The sequence below is a fragment of the Dunckerocampus dactyliophorus genome, chromosome 7 (assembly GCF_027744805.1).
Source record: "Dunckerocampus dactyliophorus isolate RoL2022-P2 chromosome 7, RoL_Ddac_1.1, whole genome shotgun sequence".
Lineage (NCBI taxonomy): Eukaryota > Metazoa > Chordata > Actinopteri > Syngnathiformes > Syngnathidae > Dunckerocampus > Dunckerocampus dactyliophorus.
This window is the reverse complement of record NC_072825.1, coordinates 28,986,214-29,004,407: the sequence shown is the minus strand read 5'-3', so window position 1 is coordinate 29,004,407 and position 18,194 is coordinate 28,986,214. Positions and strand designations below refer to the sequence as shown.

Here is an 18,194-nt window from a genome sequence, read left to right as displayed (position 1 = left end):
TCTAATTCTTAGTGCTGTTATCACATTGAGAGAAGGTAGAAATGAAGGTCTGAATCATACTTTCATGGAGTCCCATTTGCACAAAAGGTTGATTTCATGATTTGTGTGAGAAGTTGAATGAAAAGAAAAGAACAAACATGAAGAGTCAAAGCTTTCCGTATAGAAAGAACATGAGCATAGAAGTCAATATATATGGGTGTGTGTGGAAGTACATGTCTAAACACTGTACTTAATACGCACCACAGAACACCACAATACACTGAATAAAAAAAGTAAACCTGATTATTTTGACCTGCTTCCAGTTGAATCACAAGTTGGCGCTCATGATGCAAACGTCGTGCAGATGAGTGCATGATAAAGTGTATGTCAGTACAGAAAACCCAGACTTTAGTCTCTTATGAAGTAGCAGTGGAGGGAAAACCAACAGGACACATTTGCATAATGCCACCATACAGGAAAAGGCACAAAAGGCTTTTTTTTGGGCCGAATCTGCCGAAAAGTCTGTTGCATCCAGGAGATGTCAGAGGGCAGAGCTGGACACGGCCAGGGCGGGATTCTGCCAGATGATCATGTGACTGCGTTGGGATCGCTGCGGTGTCGCTTGAGACAGCTCGACTGACTCATCGCTCGCGTCGTCTCCTGGTGGGGAGGTGGGGTTGGGGGAGGGGAGGGGGGGTTGTAATTTTTGGAAAATTAGACTGCGGAAAAAGTTAATGTTACAAAAATAAAATCAAAATATGGGAGTCAAGTCATGATTATGAGTGAAATGTTGGAATTGAAATTGAAATAATTGGAAAATAAAAAACCCAGCAGTAATGTAAAAATAATTTAAAATAAAGAGAGAATAAAGTCAAAACATTAAGAGAAGAAAAGTCATTCTAACAATAGAAAAGTCACAATTTTATGAGACTAAACTCGTAATACACTCCTGATCAAAATCTAAAGACCAGTTGAAAAATTGCTAGAATTTGCATTTTGCACATTTGGATCTTAATGAGGTTCTAAGTAGAGCTACAATATGCAAAAACAAGAAGGGGGAGTGAGACAAAAAGCATTTTGAAAAAGTCATTTATTGAAAACAACAATTAAACTGAAATAGGCTGTTTATCAGCTGATCAAAAGTTTAAGAACACAGGCTATAAAAGCCAAAATGTCACGGTGCGTCAGGCACGAGTAGAAGCTGTCGAATGCTTAACCCCCAATATGCAGAGACGAAGCCACAGAGTGCAAAAAGTAAGGGTACTTTAATTATATATATATATATATATATTATTATAAACGGGAGAAACAAAAAGCGACAGAGGAAAGGCTGTGTGACAAAAGGTGCAAGTAGTAGACTTGTAGTAGTAGTAGTAGTAGACAAGAATAATGAACCAGCGCCGCCCATTCGACCGCGCTGGCCTTTTATCCGCCACAAATGTTAATTGGCCGCAGGCGCGCAGCCAGCAGGCAAGAAGCGGCTGCCTCTTCCTCCCCGGAGAAGGCACAGCCCGCCAAAATAAGAGCACAGGACAGGGGACACTCGCTCCTGTCCTGCAGAACGTCACACAAAATCTGCTCAAAATGTTCATTTGAGGAGTTCGGAGAAGCCATGGAGAACGACTTCCGGACTGCTTCCAAGAGATTCTGGACCACCATCCGGCATCTCAGGAGGGGGAAGCAGTGCATAGCCAACACCGTGTATGGTGGGGATGGTGTGCTGCTGACCTCGACTCGGGATGTTGTGGATCGGTGGAAAGAATACTTCCAAGACCTCCTCAATCCCACCGACACGTCTTCCTATGAGGAAGCAGAGCCTGAGGACTCTACGGAGGGCGCTCCCATCTCTGGGGCTGAGGTTGTCAAAAAGTTCCTCAGTGGCAGGGCCCCTCTGGGTGGATGAGATCCGCCCAGAGTTCCTTAAGGCCCTGGATGCTGTAGGCGTGTCTTGGCTGACATGACTCTACATCATCGCATGGACATTGGGGGCAGTACCTCTGGATTGCCAGACCGGGGTGGTGAACTCCCTTTTTAAGAAGGGGGCCCGGAGGCTGTGTTCCAACTATGGTGGAATCACACTTCTCAGCCTTTGTGGTAAGGCCAATTCAGGGGTCCTGGAGAGGAGGATCCTCTGGATAGTTAAATATCGGATTCAGGAGGAGCAGTGTGGTTTTCATCCTGGTCATGGAACCGTGGACCAGCTCTACACTCTCAGCAGGGTCCTCGAGGGTGCATGGGAGTTTGCCCAAACAGTTTACATGTGTATGTACAATATATGAATGTGTATGTGTATGAATATGGGATACCGGACCACCTAATTCAGGCTGTTTGTTCCCTGTATGACCGGTGTCAAAGTTTGATTTGCATTGCCGGCAAAAAGTCAGACCCATTTCCAGTGAGGGTTGGACTCCGCCAGGGCTGCCCTTTGTCACCAATTCTGTTCATTGTTTTTATGAACAGAATTTCTAGGCACAGCCAGGGCGTTGAGGGGTTCCGGTTTGGTGGCTGCAGGATTGAGTCTCTGCATTTTGCAGATGATTGTGGTCCTTCTGGCTTCATCGAGCCGTGAACTTTAATTTCCGCTGGATCGGTTCACAGCCAAGTGTGAAGTGGACGGGATGAAAATCATCATCTCCAAGTCCGAGTCCATGGTTCTCGCCCGGAAAAAGGTGGCGTGCCATCTCTGAGTGAGGAAAGGATGGAACACGAGATTGACAGGCGAATTGGTGCGGCAGTGATGCGGACTCTACATCGGTCCGTTGTGGTGAAGAGACATCTGAGCCAAGAAGCAAAGCTCTTAAAATTACCGGTCGATCTACGTTCCTACCCTCACCTATGGTCATGAACTTTGGGTGGTGACTGAAAGGACAAGATCGCGAGTACAAGTGGCCGAAATTAGTTTTCTCCGTAGGGTGGCTGGGCTCTCCTTTAGAGATAAGGTGAGAAGCACTGTCATCCGGGAGAGACTCGGAGTAGAACCGCTGCTCCTCCGCATTGAGAGGAGCCAGATGAGGTGGCTCGGGCATCTGGTCAGGATGCCTCTCGGACTCTCTGAGCACCTCCCTAGGGAGGTGCTCAGGGCAAGTCTGACTGGTAGAAGGCCTCCGGGAAGACCCAGGACACGTTGGCGAGACTATGTCTCCCAACTGGTCTGGCAAAGCCTCGGGATCCGCCGGGAGGAGCTGGACGAAGTGGCCGGGGAGAGGAAAATCTGGGCCTCCATGCTTAGGCTGTTGCCCCCACGACCCAATTTCGGATAAGCGGTAGAAGATGGATGGATGGATGGATGGATGGGATGATAGTAATAAGAATAATAATAAGAATGAGTATAATTTAGAATACAGGAAGTCAACATATGTATTAACAATTGATGCGATAAGAGGGGGTAGGATTAAAGAAACTTTGATTCTTCCTACTCCTTTTCAGACATGTGGAATTGTGAATTGTAATATGAAACATTCAATGTGAACTGTGTGCATGTTCAAAATAAATGAAACCGTAACCGTCATTTCTCCCGAGCTCCGTGGCAGCACGGAGGCTGCTCGGATGCAACTCGCCTGGTCACGGCAGGTGGCTAGCCCCGCTCCAGGGTGTACAGTGAGGTTGGGGTTTTATATTAGCTATGAAATCATTCATGTAACGCAGCACATCGTAGTGAAGTCTGTTTGCTGTGAATTATAGCCACCGTAGTCCTAAACAATCAAACGGGCAGTTTTGTGGCGTTGAAAGAGATGAGGTCTTTGAATTCGTTTTTTGTTTTTTTAAAGCCTTTTCCCGGAGATGGCGTCTGATGGTTATTGTGCTGCAGTCGGCACCTGTAAGGACCTTAATGTGGGTGGAAGACCACCCTGTGTCTTGATGGACAGCCAATCGGATCCTCCGGCTCAGTGCAGGTGTGATTTTTTTGTGTCTACCACTTGACTTTTTTGTTCCATAATGCTCAGGATCTTTCAAAATGTAGAATGACTGATTTACTGCTCCCAACCTCAGCAGCAATGGCACGCTGCGAGAGGCCTTGATTATGCAGCTCCACAATCCCACCACGTTGAAAAAGAGAAAGCTTCTTAGCTTTACCATCAGGAGGGCATGACAGAGTAAATGCCTGACAGAAAAGACAATTTTGAGCAGATTGTGGCTTTTATAGCCTGTGGTGTTAAACTTTTGATTAGCTGATAAACAACCAATTTTAGGTTGTTTTTTTTTTTGTTTAAATTACAAGTTCCAAATGTTTTTATGTCTCACTCCCTCTTCTTGCTTTAGCATATTGTAGCTCTACTTAAAACCTCATTAAGATCCAAATGTGCAAAATGCAAATTCTAGCAATTTTTCAACTGGTCTTAAGATTTTGATCAGGAATATATTTGACATATTTTTCATTTTTATTCGATGTTGTTACAGTGCTGCATGTAAGCTGTTGTTTATTACAGTTTGTTGTTTTGCAATAAAAGTCACAGTTCGTAAAAAATGTGTTCTGAGGTAGGCTACATAACTATATTGAAATAATGTAGAAATGTATTCACCTTACTTAATGGAAGGAAAGATGTATTATGAACAATTGAATGATCTCATCTGCATAGTCACAGTCAGCAACCGGTGAAGGCTGTGATGATGTAATGACAATCAAGTGGTGTCCCATTTCTAAGACGAAGGGCTAGAGGTAGAATTGGGATTCAGCCTAAGTGTCTGATAAAGAGATACTTTATTCATCTCCAAGAGCAATAGAAGAAAAAAATGATGAAAATGGCTATAAATGCTACGATGCTAATGTCAGCATGGTAGCAGTGCTAACATGCCAACGTTCATAGCAGTAAGTATCTCTATAAATTTGTACTTATGAGTTTGTAACAGCTAAAAAGGTGACTAGGCTAACGTTAGCACCTAGCATGGTAGCGCTAAATGTCTTAATAATACAATAATAAAGAGTATGTTAATACTCGTAAAAATGGCAAAAAAAAAAAATTCTACTATGCTAATGTTCGTGTGCTATGAATGCTAACACGCAAATTTGTAGCATGTTAACACGTAGCATGATAGCGCAATGTACCAGGAATGGTAAATGTCCTGACTGAGTTGTGCATTTTGACTTTGGAATAGTTTAAGGAAAACTGCACTTTTTTTTTGGAATTTTGCTCATCAGCCACAATCCACATATTTCTTTCCCTTTCCTGTGCGTTCTAACGAGAAATAACGAGTTCGTATCAGCCAGCCAACAATGCACGTCATGGGATGTACCTATTTTGACTGTGAAGCCCTCTAAAAAACCTCTAAGAAGGTTCTATCGTTTTATTTCCATGCTGTGATCATGCATTAACATGTACATTGATGATAACATGTAATACTTACATATCTCGCCGTATTTTCATGATTTAAAACATTACCGAAACTTCTTTCCTAGGCGCATTGATTTGACAAAGCCCATATAGCTAACGCTACTTCCGTCAACAACAGCAGCATAGAAACAGGACACTTACAATGTCCGCTCTCATTGGGATGGCTGTGTCTTCCAGCACAAGACTTGTGCTCCAGTCCTCAGGTAAAATCTTGTTGAGTCTTCGTAGCAAAATTGAGAGCCAGTAGTATCCACTCCTCCGTCTGTCCTGTTGCAGTAGCTTGAGGCATTGTGAGTGACGCTGAGACTAGCAAGACGTCATGTTACTCCGCCAGATAAATATCGCTGTAGCTTGGTTAATATACAGGTCACTTATGTAAATGGAACACTGTTTGCGTATTTTTTAGGTTTCTTTGTTAGGGCTTTATTGTCAAATAGCTACCGTGCCTCCCATGACGTGCATTGTTAGCTGGCTTGTTTTCTCTCCTTAGAACGCACAGAAAAGTGAAAGAAATATGCGTTCATGTTTCACATAAGGATTGTGAATGATGGGCAAAATTTTTTAAAAAGTGCACTTTTCCTTTAAACCACCTTGACGGAGATGTACTGTAATCTCAGCGCTTCTGACTCACCAATGCGGAAGTTGATGTAGCCCTCTCCTCCACTGATGATAAGCTGAGCGGGCGTAACGCCTTTGCCAGGCGAGGTCATCAAGCAACCTGAGAAGAAAAACATGACTGAAGGCCAGCCGTGCAAGAGCTCCCGGGTGTCAATAAGCTCATTACCAGGTGCAGCAATGATGAAGCGGACCGCTTGTCTGTGACCGTGGTAACACAGCTGGGCGGCGGCCACGCTGCAATACGGGATGGACACGGCTGCAGACGCTGCGGATGATAGAATCAATACAAGGTGGACGCCTTCTGGAGAAATCAGGAATTCTTGCATACTTATCGACAAGGGGATGGAGAAGATGGCACCGCCCCCTGTGCCCACCCACAGGCGGCCGGAGGTGACCTCCATGGAGGAGATCTGAAGAGGTGAGAGCATCAGGAAAGCTTGGCCTACAAACACAGACCGAGATTAGTGATATGGGGAACGCCACAATTCACATGGCCAAAAAAAGGCAGGTCCACTTGTGACCTAGGCTTCAGAGGTTCTGCTATGTACAGTAAGAAGAAAGACAATGGTAGCACCTAATGATTTGGTCACGAGGGCAGTTAGATCCACTTCCTGCAGCGGCCGTCCAGTGGACCAGTCAAACAGCCTGAGCACGGGGTCGAGTCTGCATGCGGTCCAAACGCCGCTTCCCCCAGCACACAGGAAACGAACCTGCTGCTCGCTGCGCTCAGAGACCGGAAAAACACGCTGCAAAGATCAAGACAAAAGATGGGGAATTTAAAGTCATTCCGTACGAAAGGGAAAGTGCGCTGAGTTTTATTACCTCCACCTTTCTGCTGTGAAGGTCAACCACATGAACTCTGTTCCAATATCCCACCCACAAGCGGCTACCTTTGGCAAGGCAGCAGCGAACAGGCTGCACGGGGTTTGATCCCAGTGGCATCACTGAATGCGACTGCACATTCCAGCCACCTGTCAATCACAGCACATCATCCAGACATGCCAAAGTAGGGCTGTGAATCTCTTTGTGGTAGACGATTGGACACGCATCTAGTTACACGGGTTACCATACAGTTCAAAAATAATAAAGTAAATCCAGTTACAGCGGTACCTCGGCTGACGTCCACTCCGGTTAGCACATTTTTCTGTTTTGCCTTGGCTTGCATTTTCCCGCTTGTTTAGCATCCAAAATAGCGTCCAGTTTGTTTACGCTGGCATGTTGGATAACGCAGCCAAGATGAAATCTCGCACGTGATCACGCAATGCATTGTGGGCCGCGGGCACCATTTTAGAGCATTTTAGAGTTTGTTTATGTCAGAGTTGTAGAGAGACACACGACGTAACAAACACATGGGCCGCACAAAAGAGAAAAGCGATGGACCGTACCGAGACAATAGTGCAAGACCTCCCAATTTTACAGCTTAAAGAGAAGACCGTCGTCATTTCAGAGGTATGTAAATGTGACGAGAGTGGCTCCGTCATCGGCTGTGGTGCACACTCTCATCCATGCATATGCATCTACTCCGGTTCCTGTGTAACAACACACACATCCATGCATACGCATCTACTCCGGTTCCTGTGTAACAACACACACATCCATGCATACACATCTACTCCAGTTCCTGTGTAACAATCTGTTGTCTGACTGTCAGATCTCCAGTCAGTCTCATTTTACAACCATACAACTCGTCTCTGCTTCCAACAACAAAGCATAAGGATTTGAAGTTACCGTACAATGTTCACACCATCCACAGTCAAACGCAGCACACGTCACCACACACCTTGCCTCACCGGCACACTTCCAGCAGCTTTTTTGTTTTTCCATTTTCTATATTAAATGGCAAGGTACATGTTTATTGGTTCTAGAACGTTGACATTTAGTTTGATATATTTTTTATATTTTTGCACATTGTGGTTGCAGCAGAATAATATTTTTATTTTGTTATTTCGGTGTGATTTTAAAATGTTAAATTTACAGTTGATTCATTTCTCATTTGTCATTATTTTTACATCATTTTCTGCATGTAAAACTAATTATTGTCCATAAAACATGTTTTGTCTTAACATTTTTGGGTGTCTGGAACAATTACAGTGCGTGCTTTGGTTAACATCATTAATCAGTTACAGAAGGCCTGACTCAAACCAAAACGGACTCTAACCAAAGCAAATTTTCCCATAGAAAATCATGTAAATCCAATTAATTCGTTCCAGACACCCAAAGATTTTAACACAAAACACATGTCATAGGTAATATTTATAGTTTTACATGCAGAAAATAATGCAAAAATATGACAAATGAATGGACAATTGAACATTTAACTTTTATCGAGTTTTGTTGGGAAAAACCCCCACAAAACCATCAATGAACAGAATAAAACAAAACATATTATTTTGCTGCAAACACAATTTTCTAAAATATAAAAAATATATCAAACTAAATATCAGCATTGTAGAACCAATAAACATGTACCTTGCCGTTTAATGTAGAAAACTAAAAAAAAAAAACAACCGCTGGCAGCAGTGAAGTGCGCCGGTGGATGCCTTCTAAGGTGTGTGGTGACGTGTGCTATGGTTGACTGTGAATGTGAACATGCTACAGTGAATTTGAATGTTCATGTAAAATGAGACAGGCAGAACAAGGCAAAAACAAGTGTCACCCTCCATGCACCGCGGGGTTGACAGATGGTTACGCGGTAACCGGAGTAGATGTGGATGCATGGGGGTGTGTGCACCGCAGCCACGGACGTAAATGTGACGGAGCCACTCCAGTCACATTTACATACCTCTGAAATGACGACGGTCTTCTCATTAAGCCGTAAAACTGGGAGGTCTTGCACCCTTGTCTCGGTACGCTCCATCGACTTTCTCTTTTGCGCGGCCCATGTGTTTGTTACATCGTGTATCTCTCTACAACTCTGATTTAAACAACCTAAAATGGCGACAGCGGCCCACAATGCAAAATGCATGAACGCTAAACAAGCGGACAAATTCAAGCCAAGGCAAAGATTTTGCAAAAGTTTTGGTTGGTAAAAGAAAAACGTGATAATTGGGTCGTACGTTAACCAAGGTACCACTGTAATTGGATTTACATTATTTTCTAAGGGAGAATTTGCTTTGGTTAGAGGCAGACCTTCTGGAACAGATGAATGACTTTAACCAAGGCACCACTGTATTTTAAAAACAGAACGATAAGATACAGTGTACAACGCTGCGGTTCGACATGATTCCATAGTTACATTTGTTGATAAAAAATAAAATAAAGAAGCTAATTGTATAAAGTGTTAGTCTTACAATATTTTCAAATGTGCAAAAGAGCACATCATATCCCCAAGCATGCTGTAAGGCAGGGGTCCCAGGAAACTGAGGAAATCATCTGTAAAAAACTACATTGAATTTTATGTAAATAGTAAGGCTGTCAAATGATTACAGATTTTAAAGAAATGAATCCAAGTTTTCAAATTAATGAATCATGATTAATCATCATTTGCCATTTTGTGTAAAATATGATGATTTTTGCTGTATTTTATGAAGAGAAATAAATGATTGGACACAATGATGTATATTTTAATGTATTAACAAATGAACTGAAAATTTTAATCTAGCTAAAAGATAGCACACATGCCTGAAAATCAATGTACCTAACGCTAGTCTTTTTAATAGTAGCACAACATTTAAATCACACTAACTGCGTTATTATGAGCCATGAAGTGTTGTCTTCAAAGACACCACGTAATTTTAGTTGAATTTACATGTTTTGAGTGTAGATGTATTTTCTGGGACTCCTGAGCATACTTAAATGTAGTAAATTGTACTTGCGTAGTGCGAGCTGCGTTCGTGAGTGATAAGAATACCCACTTCCTGTTTTTCTTTGGCTTTCTTTTATTTAGACCACACCTACACGCATGATAAAGACGTTGTGATTTTCGGAGTGCCCCTAAATGCACCTGGCGGTCTAGTGACAATGAGGAAGTGTCATTCTCAAGACGAGCTGACGAGAGACGTGTTTGTGAGTTGGAGTAACATACAGTACATGGCGTTGGAATTGCACTGCTGTTTTGTTGATGTGTTCAGGTCAGAATAAAGTTATTCAAGAGTGGCAGACTCTGTGTTACTCTGTGGGGATGCTACTGTGGGGCTCCTGCCGTCATAACAGAGAGGTGCGGCTTGATATGAAAAAAAACAAAAAAAACAATAAGAAATCCCAATTTTGCATGTTTATGTTGTGATCAGCGACCTGTCCCACTTAGTTTGATAGTCCTTGGACACACCATATAGCTTTCTCCTTCGTTGCACTGACATACTGTATTTTTTCGCTTTTTCTTTCACCTCATATTTGCTCCCGAATGCTGATACTTTGTGGGAATGCATAAAGGTAAGATTTGATGACCTCACTGAGTGCTAATGTAACTGACGCTGAAGTTAGCTTCTGATTCGATTTAAGGCGGTATCTATTAACCTACTATGCAGTGCAACTGTTTGTCCACTCTGTTTTTGACCTCTAGTCCATATTAGACCTGGTCCACTTTGAAAACCACTCGACCTATACTTGCCAAATCTGGACTGGATTAATCTACAGACCCCAGAGGTTCATAAAAACACAGTGTATAATTTGTGAAACCTTTATTCTATTTTTAAAGGTACATTTCTATGTTTTCAACACTTAGTCCATAACTTCTAAATGTTCCTTTATTGCATTTTCACAAATAAAGTAAGTTTCACAAGCACAATAGTGAGTGTCGGGGTAAAGGCAATATCTTACCTAAAATGTCTATAATGTTTTCACATGAAGAAGTGTCACAAAAACTCATTCCACACTTCTCATTACGCCAATTCCACCTTCAAGTTCCCCTGAAGTGCTGATTCCGAAGCTGGCAAAAAGGAAGCCAACTTCAGCGTTGTTCCGTTTGTTGGATTGTACTTTCAAATTTTGCCCATCATCCACAATCCTTATGTGAGACACAGTGAGTGTCAATGTCAATTATTACATTGACACTTTCTCTTTTCTGTGCGTTTTAAAGACATTAAAACAGCTAAAAAGCGATAGCTTAGTAGTGCATGTAATGGGACCCACCTATGTTGCCTACAAACAAAGCCCGCTATTAAAACACCTCCAAAAACCTCCAACTACTTGTATGTTTTATATCCATGCTGTGAGCTTGTAGTAACAGGTTCATTCATTCATTCATGATAACATGCAATGCAGTATTTTGCGTATTTCGGCCATTCTAAGCATTACCGGAGCTTCCTTGCTCGGTACATTGATTTCACATAGCAACATAGAAACAAAGGCCTACACCTAGTGTTCACTTTTCCAAACTCAGAAATAAAAACACAGCAGCAGTGGCGGCATCTCAAAAATGTAGCCTTACGTTTTGGTAGTGTCTGAGGCTACGGGCGAGTCTGTCGGGACAGTAGTCGCTAGCTGGCTAGTAGCTAGCCAGTGTGGTATGGCTAAGTGTCAATGCGCCAGTAACGTAATTTGATCGGCGTAACAATGTTAATAATAATAATAATAATAACAACAACAACAACAATGTCACTGTAGCTTGGTTAATATGCACCTCACAATATTTGTAAATGGAGCATTGTTGGCGCTTTTTAGAGACTTTTCAGACGACTTTATAGGATGTATGCGTATGTCCCATACATGCTGTAATGAGCTGTCTTATTTGATCTGTTTTTATATCTTTAAACGCACAGAAAAGAATGACATGTTTTCATGTCTCTCATAAGGATTGTGGATGATGGGCAAAAGTTTAAAAAAAAGTGCACTTTGCCTTGAACACCATCAAAACACATACTTGACATACTGTATGCAACGAAAAACTGTCTGTTAATTTGTCCAAAGAAAAGGGCGAAACAGAACACTGAAAACATATTAGCTCTGTGTCATGTAAACTTCAACCCTATAGAATTATTACATTGACAACATTTGTCATAATATTAAATCAAACATATAATATTATCATGATTATAAAAGAAAATAATGAAGTACTGAAGCGCTGCATTGTGTTTTTCATGTATCTTTTAGTCCAGATACTACACTGGTGCATAATAGTGTTCATGATAAATGGTAAATGATATCCATCAGTATGATGTCAAATAGCAACACTGTCCACAAATGTTTTGGAGTCAATGACGGTGTGAGGTTTCCATGCAATGATGAATACTGGCTTCCATTGCATGTTTATTTTTAACATATGATTTCACTTCACCATTTTAAATGTGCGTCGCCTTTTAGTGATGTCTCCAAAAAGTGTGTAAACCCAGCTACAACGGTGCCGTACTGATGTGCTCATTTTGTTTTTATTAGGGCTGTCCAAAATAAGGCGATAATCGTGGTAACTAATGTATTTCATTAATTCGGTCAAATGTTTTCGTGTAATGTACTGCATGCGCACCAGAGCAAGCACGCCTCTCTGTTATGACGGCAGACGGAAGCACAGTGGAGCGTCCCCACACAGACACACAGAGTCTGAGGCTCTTTTATAACCTGATTCTGACCTGAACACATCAACAGCAGTGCAATTCCAACACCATAAACTGTATGTATCTCCAACTCATACACGCCTCTAGTCCGTTCATCCTGGGAACCACACTTCCTCATTCTCATTACAAGAAAGGCCAGATGCATTTAGGGACACTCCGAACATCACAAAAACAGCTTTATTTATGCGGTTATGTATATATAAACAGGAAGATAAATAAAAACATGAAGTTGATATTCTTATTACTCACTTTGTAACTCTTAATTCGGATGTACAATTTGATACATTTAAGTATGCTGGAAAATACACAGAAAACAAGTACATTTACCTTAAATGACGTGATGTCTTTGAACGCAACCCCTCATTGTAACATGGTTTTAAAGTGTCTTTCAAATGTTCTGCTAAAGAGACCAGTGTTAGACAGATAGATTTTTAGACTTGTGCGGTATCTTTTAGCTTGATTGACATATTCAGCTCATTTGGAGTTGTTAATACATACAAACATAAATAATCCTGTCCTGTCATTTATCTTTCTGTTCATTACATACAGTAAAAATGGGCATATTTCAGACAGTTGCTAATGGTGATTAATCATGGTAAATTATTTTAAAAACTATGATTAGTATGATTCAAATTTTCAATCATTTGACAGCCCTGGTTTTTATAGATCACATAACAAGGTGTGCAACTTTTCAGCCCCGTTTTGTGCGTACGCACGCTTTATAGATGACGCTCCAGGCTGGTACTGGTGAATGGTGGCTCTGTATTCATTTAGTGCTTTTTAAATTTGATGTTGTTCCTGTCTTAGTTTTAAACTATACATGATAAATAAGATCAAATGGATCGCTGCTAATGCTAGCGCTGCTACTATTTGCATCCATTCTCGTATTCAGTCATGCTAAGCTACAGAGCATCCATGACAATCCTTTGGCCGGCAGCCCAGCCTCTCGCGTTGGTAAGAAACGCACTGTCAAGCGGTGGCTCATCTTGCGATACCAGGTGCATGTCTCTACAGTCCATTCATCTAAGGGTTTATGATTCTGATCATCACTTTATCCTTCACAACCCTAGGCCATAGTGTGTGACATAACACACAGCGTCAGCTACAATAGGGAAACACACCTGAACTACTGGAGAAGAAGGCTAAAGTCCCGTCACTTAAGCCAGCGATTACTTGACCCTGGGAGTACCTGGGAGGCACACAAAGTACACCTGTGAATGTCAAGAAATATTCGCTTGGACGGGAAAAAACAACGACAACTTACATGAGTGAATGAACGCTTTCTGAGAGGGGTACAGAGAAAAGACACCGCCCCCTGCCTGCAGAGGCCGAATGTATCACTATGCTGGAGGACAAAGCAAAGTTGGGTTATGACCACGTATACACAGGTATGTAAACAGGTGTTCACACCGGTATTTCAGAAAGCACATTTACTGTAAATCCAAGAGCATGCATGTCAAACACGTGATAGAGCAAAAGGTGGCGCTGCAACACAATATCAATCTAGCCAATCAGAAGGTTCAGATCTGGTGAGGAAGGCACTCCTTTTACACCTGTGGCAGTTCGGGATGGGTATCTCGCACATTTGAACTGACACGGTACCGATACATGGTACACGTAAATACCAATTTTTGGTACTTTTGTGTGTGTTTATGTGTGCTAATTTACTAAATTAATTACTTTAATTTTTTTTATTGAATATACACTCCTGATCAAAATCTTAAGACCAGTTGAAAAATTGCTAGAATATGCATTTTGCACATTTGGATCTTAATGAGGTTTTAAGTAGAGCTACAATATGCAAAAACAAGAAGGGGGTGTGAGACAAAAAGCATTTTGAAAAAGTAATTGATTGAAAACAACAATTAAACTGAAATAGGCTGTTTATCAGCTGATCAAAAGTTGAAGAAAACAGGCTATAAAAGCCAAAATCTGCTCAAAATGTTCATTTTCTGTCAGGCATTCCCACTGTCATGCCCTCCTGATGGTAAAGCTAAGAAGCTTTCTCTTTTTCAACGTGGTGGGATTGTGGAGCTGCATAAGCAAGGCCTCTCGCAGCGTGCCATGGCTGCTGAGGTTGGGAGCAGTAAATCAGTCATTCTACATTTTTTGAAAGATCCTGAGCATTATGGAACAAAAATGTCAAGTGCTAGACACAAAAAAATGACATCTGCACTGAGCCGGAGGATCCGATTGGCTGTCCATCAAGACATAGGGTGGTCTTCCACCCACATTAAGGCCCTTACTGGTCCCAACTGCAGCACAATAACCATCAGACAACATCTGTGGGAAAAGGCTTTAAAAAACAAAAAACAAATTCAAAGACCTCGTCTCCTTCAACGCCACAAAAGTGCCTGTTTAGACTTTGCCAGGGAGCATCAAACATGGGACATTGAAAGGTGAAAAAAAGTTTTATTCTCTGATGAGAAAAAATGTAACCTTGGCGGTCCAGATGGCTTCCAACGTTACTGGCATGACAAGGAGATCCTACCTGAGATGTTTTCTACTCAGCACAGTGGAGGGGGGTCCATCATGGTCTGGGATGCTTTTTCATTCAGTGGAACACCGGAGCTTCAGGTAGTGCTGGGTCGTCAAACGGCAGCCGCTTACGTGCAGATGTTGCAGCGGGCATCCCTCATGACCGAGGGCCCTCGTCTGTGTGGTAACAGCTGGGTTCTTCAACAGGACAACGCTGCAGTTCACAATGCTCACTTGACCAAGGACTTCTTCAGGGAGAAGAACATCACTCTTTTGGACCATCCTGCATGTTCCCCTCATTTCAATCCCATAGAGAACATTTGGGGATGGATGGCAAGGGAAGTTTATAAAAATGGCCATCAGTTCCAGACAGTTGATGCCCTTGGTGAAGCCATCTTCACCACTTGGAGCAATGTTCCCACTAGCCTCCTGGAAACACTCGCATCAAGCATGCCCAAAGCCATTTTTGAAGTGATGAACAAGAACGGTGGAGCTGCTCATTACGGAATCCTACTGAGAACCTTTTTTGTTCTGGTTTGGAGAATTTTTTGTTATTTTTTGAGCAATGGTCTTAAACTTTTGATCAGCTGATAAACAGCCTATTTCAGTTTAATTGTTGTTTTCAATCAATTACTTTTTCAAAATGCTTTTTGTCTCACTCCCCCTTCTTGTTTTTGTATATTGTAGCTCTACTTAGAACCTCATTAAGATCCAAATGTGCAAAATGCTAATTAGCAATTTTTCAACTGGTCTTTAGATTTTGATCAGGAGTGTATTTAGTTTTATAAATTTTTTACATTTTTGCAACTTGTGGTTGCCGCAGAATTATGTGTTTTTGTGTCATTTTGTTAATTGGTGGTATTGTGGGGGCCCAACAAAACTAGGTAAAAGTGATGTTAAATGTTCAGTTGTCCATTCATTTGTCATTATTTTTGCATAATTTTCTGCATGTAAAACTGCATTTACTGTCTATTAAATGTGTTTTGTGTTCATCTTTTTGGGTGTCTGGAACGGATGAATTGGATTTACATTCTTTTCTATGGGAAAATTTGCTTTGGTTAGAGACGTTTTTGGTTTGAGTTGGATCTTCTAGAACTGACTCATGACGTTGACCAAGGCAGCACTGTACTTTCAAAACAGAACGATTTGATACTGTGTACAAACGATCGATTACGTTTATTGATGATTTATACAGTAATCTTACATCATAAAATAATATTTTTGGTACTTTTGTCTGTGTTTATGTGGTAATAAATGCTAATTTACTAATTTAATTACTTTTTCTTTTTTAATTGAAGCTTTATCTCTATTTACTTATCTCTCGATATAGACAACTTTAACAACATCCACTAGTTTGCATTGTAACATTGCAGTTGTTTCACAAATGTCTTCAAAATGAAAACCCTTAACAACAAGTAAAACCGAGCTCTATGCACTTCTATTCCTTTCCTTCGCCATCTGGAAAAAAATGTGTGGTGGGAGTCCATGGAGGGGAAATAACTTTTAAAAAATGAGCAAAAGAGGATGGAGTAAAAATAAATAAAAGGTCTAATATTATAAGTACAGTCGTCCCTCTCTCCATCACGCTTCGAACATCGCTCCCTCACTCTATCACGGCTTTTCAAAAATAGTCATTTCGTGGTTGACTATGGCTTATATTATTAGTTTAAAAAATGCATATTTACGCAAATGTTATGTATTGTTGGCCTAAATTAAGCATTTTCAAGCATAAAAGTGACATTTTAAATTAACTAATCTAAATTTCCAAAAATTCAAATTCAGTTTAAAGGAATAGTTTGGATTTTTTGACATGAAGTTGTATGACATCCCCATCTGTGTTGTAGTCCATTAACAGCAACTTACCCCCACATGGTCTCCTAAGTCCAGAGCTCACAAATCGCTCTGCATTACATTTGTCTCCCGCCGTATCCCTGTGCGTTCATGTGTGCCAAAGACACTCATTTTCTTCCGCTGTGGAACACACACGTAAACAAGATGTCTGCGAAGCTCCGTCGCGGAAGTAGATGTGAGCGTCTTCGTCATATCTACACAAGAATGCACAGGTGACAGTTCGCAGGGTTACGGCGTAAATGTATTAATCTTTTGAACGCATATTGTTTTGAGAAGCCAAAGTCTTGACTTAATTGTCCCCAGCAACTATGTGGAACTACGTTCTTCATCACAGAAATCTGACTAAAACTGGACTTAGAGACCTAGTGGGGGGTGAGTCACTGTTAATGGACTACAGTGCCGATGGGGGTGTCATACAACTTCATGTCAAAACATCTGAACTATCCCTTTAAAAGGCAGGAGTCGGCAACCTTTACTATCAAAAGAGCCATTTTGCTCCCTTGCCCACTAAAGAAAAATTGTCTGGAGCCGCAAAACATCAGTTCATAACAACATCTTATGAACTTTTAAGTTTGAATCTTTGTTAATCTTACCTGTTCTAACAAGATAATACACATAGAAGTACAGTGTGCAGGTTTAACGGATGCCAACTAGTAGTGAATCGACAGCCTGTTTCTTCCTGGCTATGGCGACAAACAGCTGTGGCCAGCGACAACGGTGAGAGACGCGCTCCCATCCAGAATGAATTACGGGTCTCCCGCGGTTTTGATTGGCTGTCAAATTTGGAGTAAGTTTTGGGGTATCAAAGTAGTTCAGAGGAGAAAAAGCGGTGTTGATTGAGTTGATCAGGTACTCTTGCTAGGATCTGATTTTGCTTGTATTGAAGATAAACTTACATAAATGTCCGTGTAAATTAATGTAAACTTACCTGATATGTTTACTCTGGCGCCAACAAGTTCCCATGCCGCTGTTTTTCTTTATATCTTTTTTTAGAAATGTCGAATAGCTCCAGGATATCTGACACGGCAAGTATTATTTTTCCTCCACGTTTACCTGCGAGAGAGTACTGAATAGCTTCCTGTCCGCTAATTAGTTGGTCAATGACACTCCCGCTGATTGGTCCTTGTCTGGGCAACAGCGATGAAAATATTTTTAACTTTCTGGGCTCACGTCGCAAGCCAGTGTGTGCACGAAGACATGCACAAGCATAAAATTTAACACACACAGATTTCACACGTGTCGCTTGGCTGGACAGACTGGCAAGAATCACCCTGTCGCTTAGGTTCCATTGAAAATGAATGGACTAGAGGTGACGTCGCTTCCTGTGTGTGGAGCCCATCAATCAGATGTGGTCGCACGTTCGAGACAGTCGTGTGGAGGGTTGGAGTGCAGGAATGACCACTGTTACATATGGAGATCGGGTGTTGAAACAATATTCGAACACTCCGAT

At 41.5% G+C, this 18,194-nt stretch overlaps 1 protein-coding gene across 5 annotated transcripts in view; it reads right to left on the bottom strand.

The window, feature by feature from the left end:
- Window positions 1-264: 264 nt before the first annotated feature.
- si:dkey-17m8.1 (C-Jun-amino-terminal kinase-interacting protein 4) overlaps window positions 265-18,194 on the bottom strand; it is a 42,275-nt gene continuing 24,345 nt past the window's right edge. For 4 of the 5 annotated variants that reach the window (XM_054781303.1, XM_054781305.1, XM_054781304.1 and 1 more), the window contains exons 21-28: window positions 13,680-13,760; window positions 13,537-13,604; window positions 6,750-6,898; window positions 6,502-6,673; window positions 6,256-6,369; window positions 6,094-6,192; window positions 5,941-6,027; window positions 265-639 (exon numbers count right to left, since the gene is read on the bottom strand). In XM_054781303.1, coding sequence (XP_054637278.1) covers window positions 521-639; window positions 5,941-6,027; window positions 6,094-6,192; window positions 6,256-6,369; window positions 6,502-6,673; window positions 6,750-6,898; window positions 13,537-13,604; window positions 13,680-13,760 — 889 coding nt within the window. In that variant the 3' untranslated portion in view covers window positions 265-520. The remainder of the gene's footprint in view (window positions 640-5,940; window positions 6,028-6,093; window positions 6,193-6,255; window positions 6,370-6,501; window positions 6,674-6,749; window positions 6,899-13,536; window positions 13,605-13,679; window positions 13,761-18,194) is intronic. The other variant, XM_054781306.1, reaches the window with a different exon arrangement.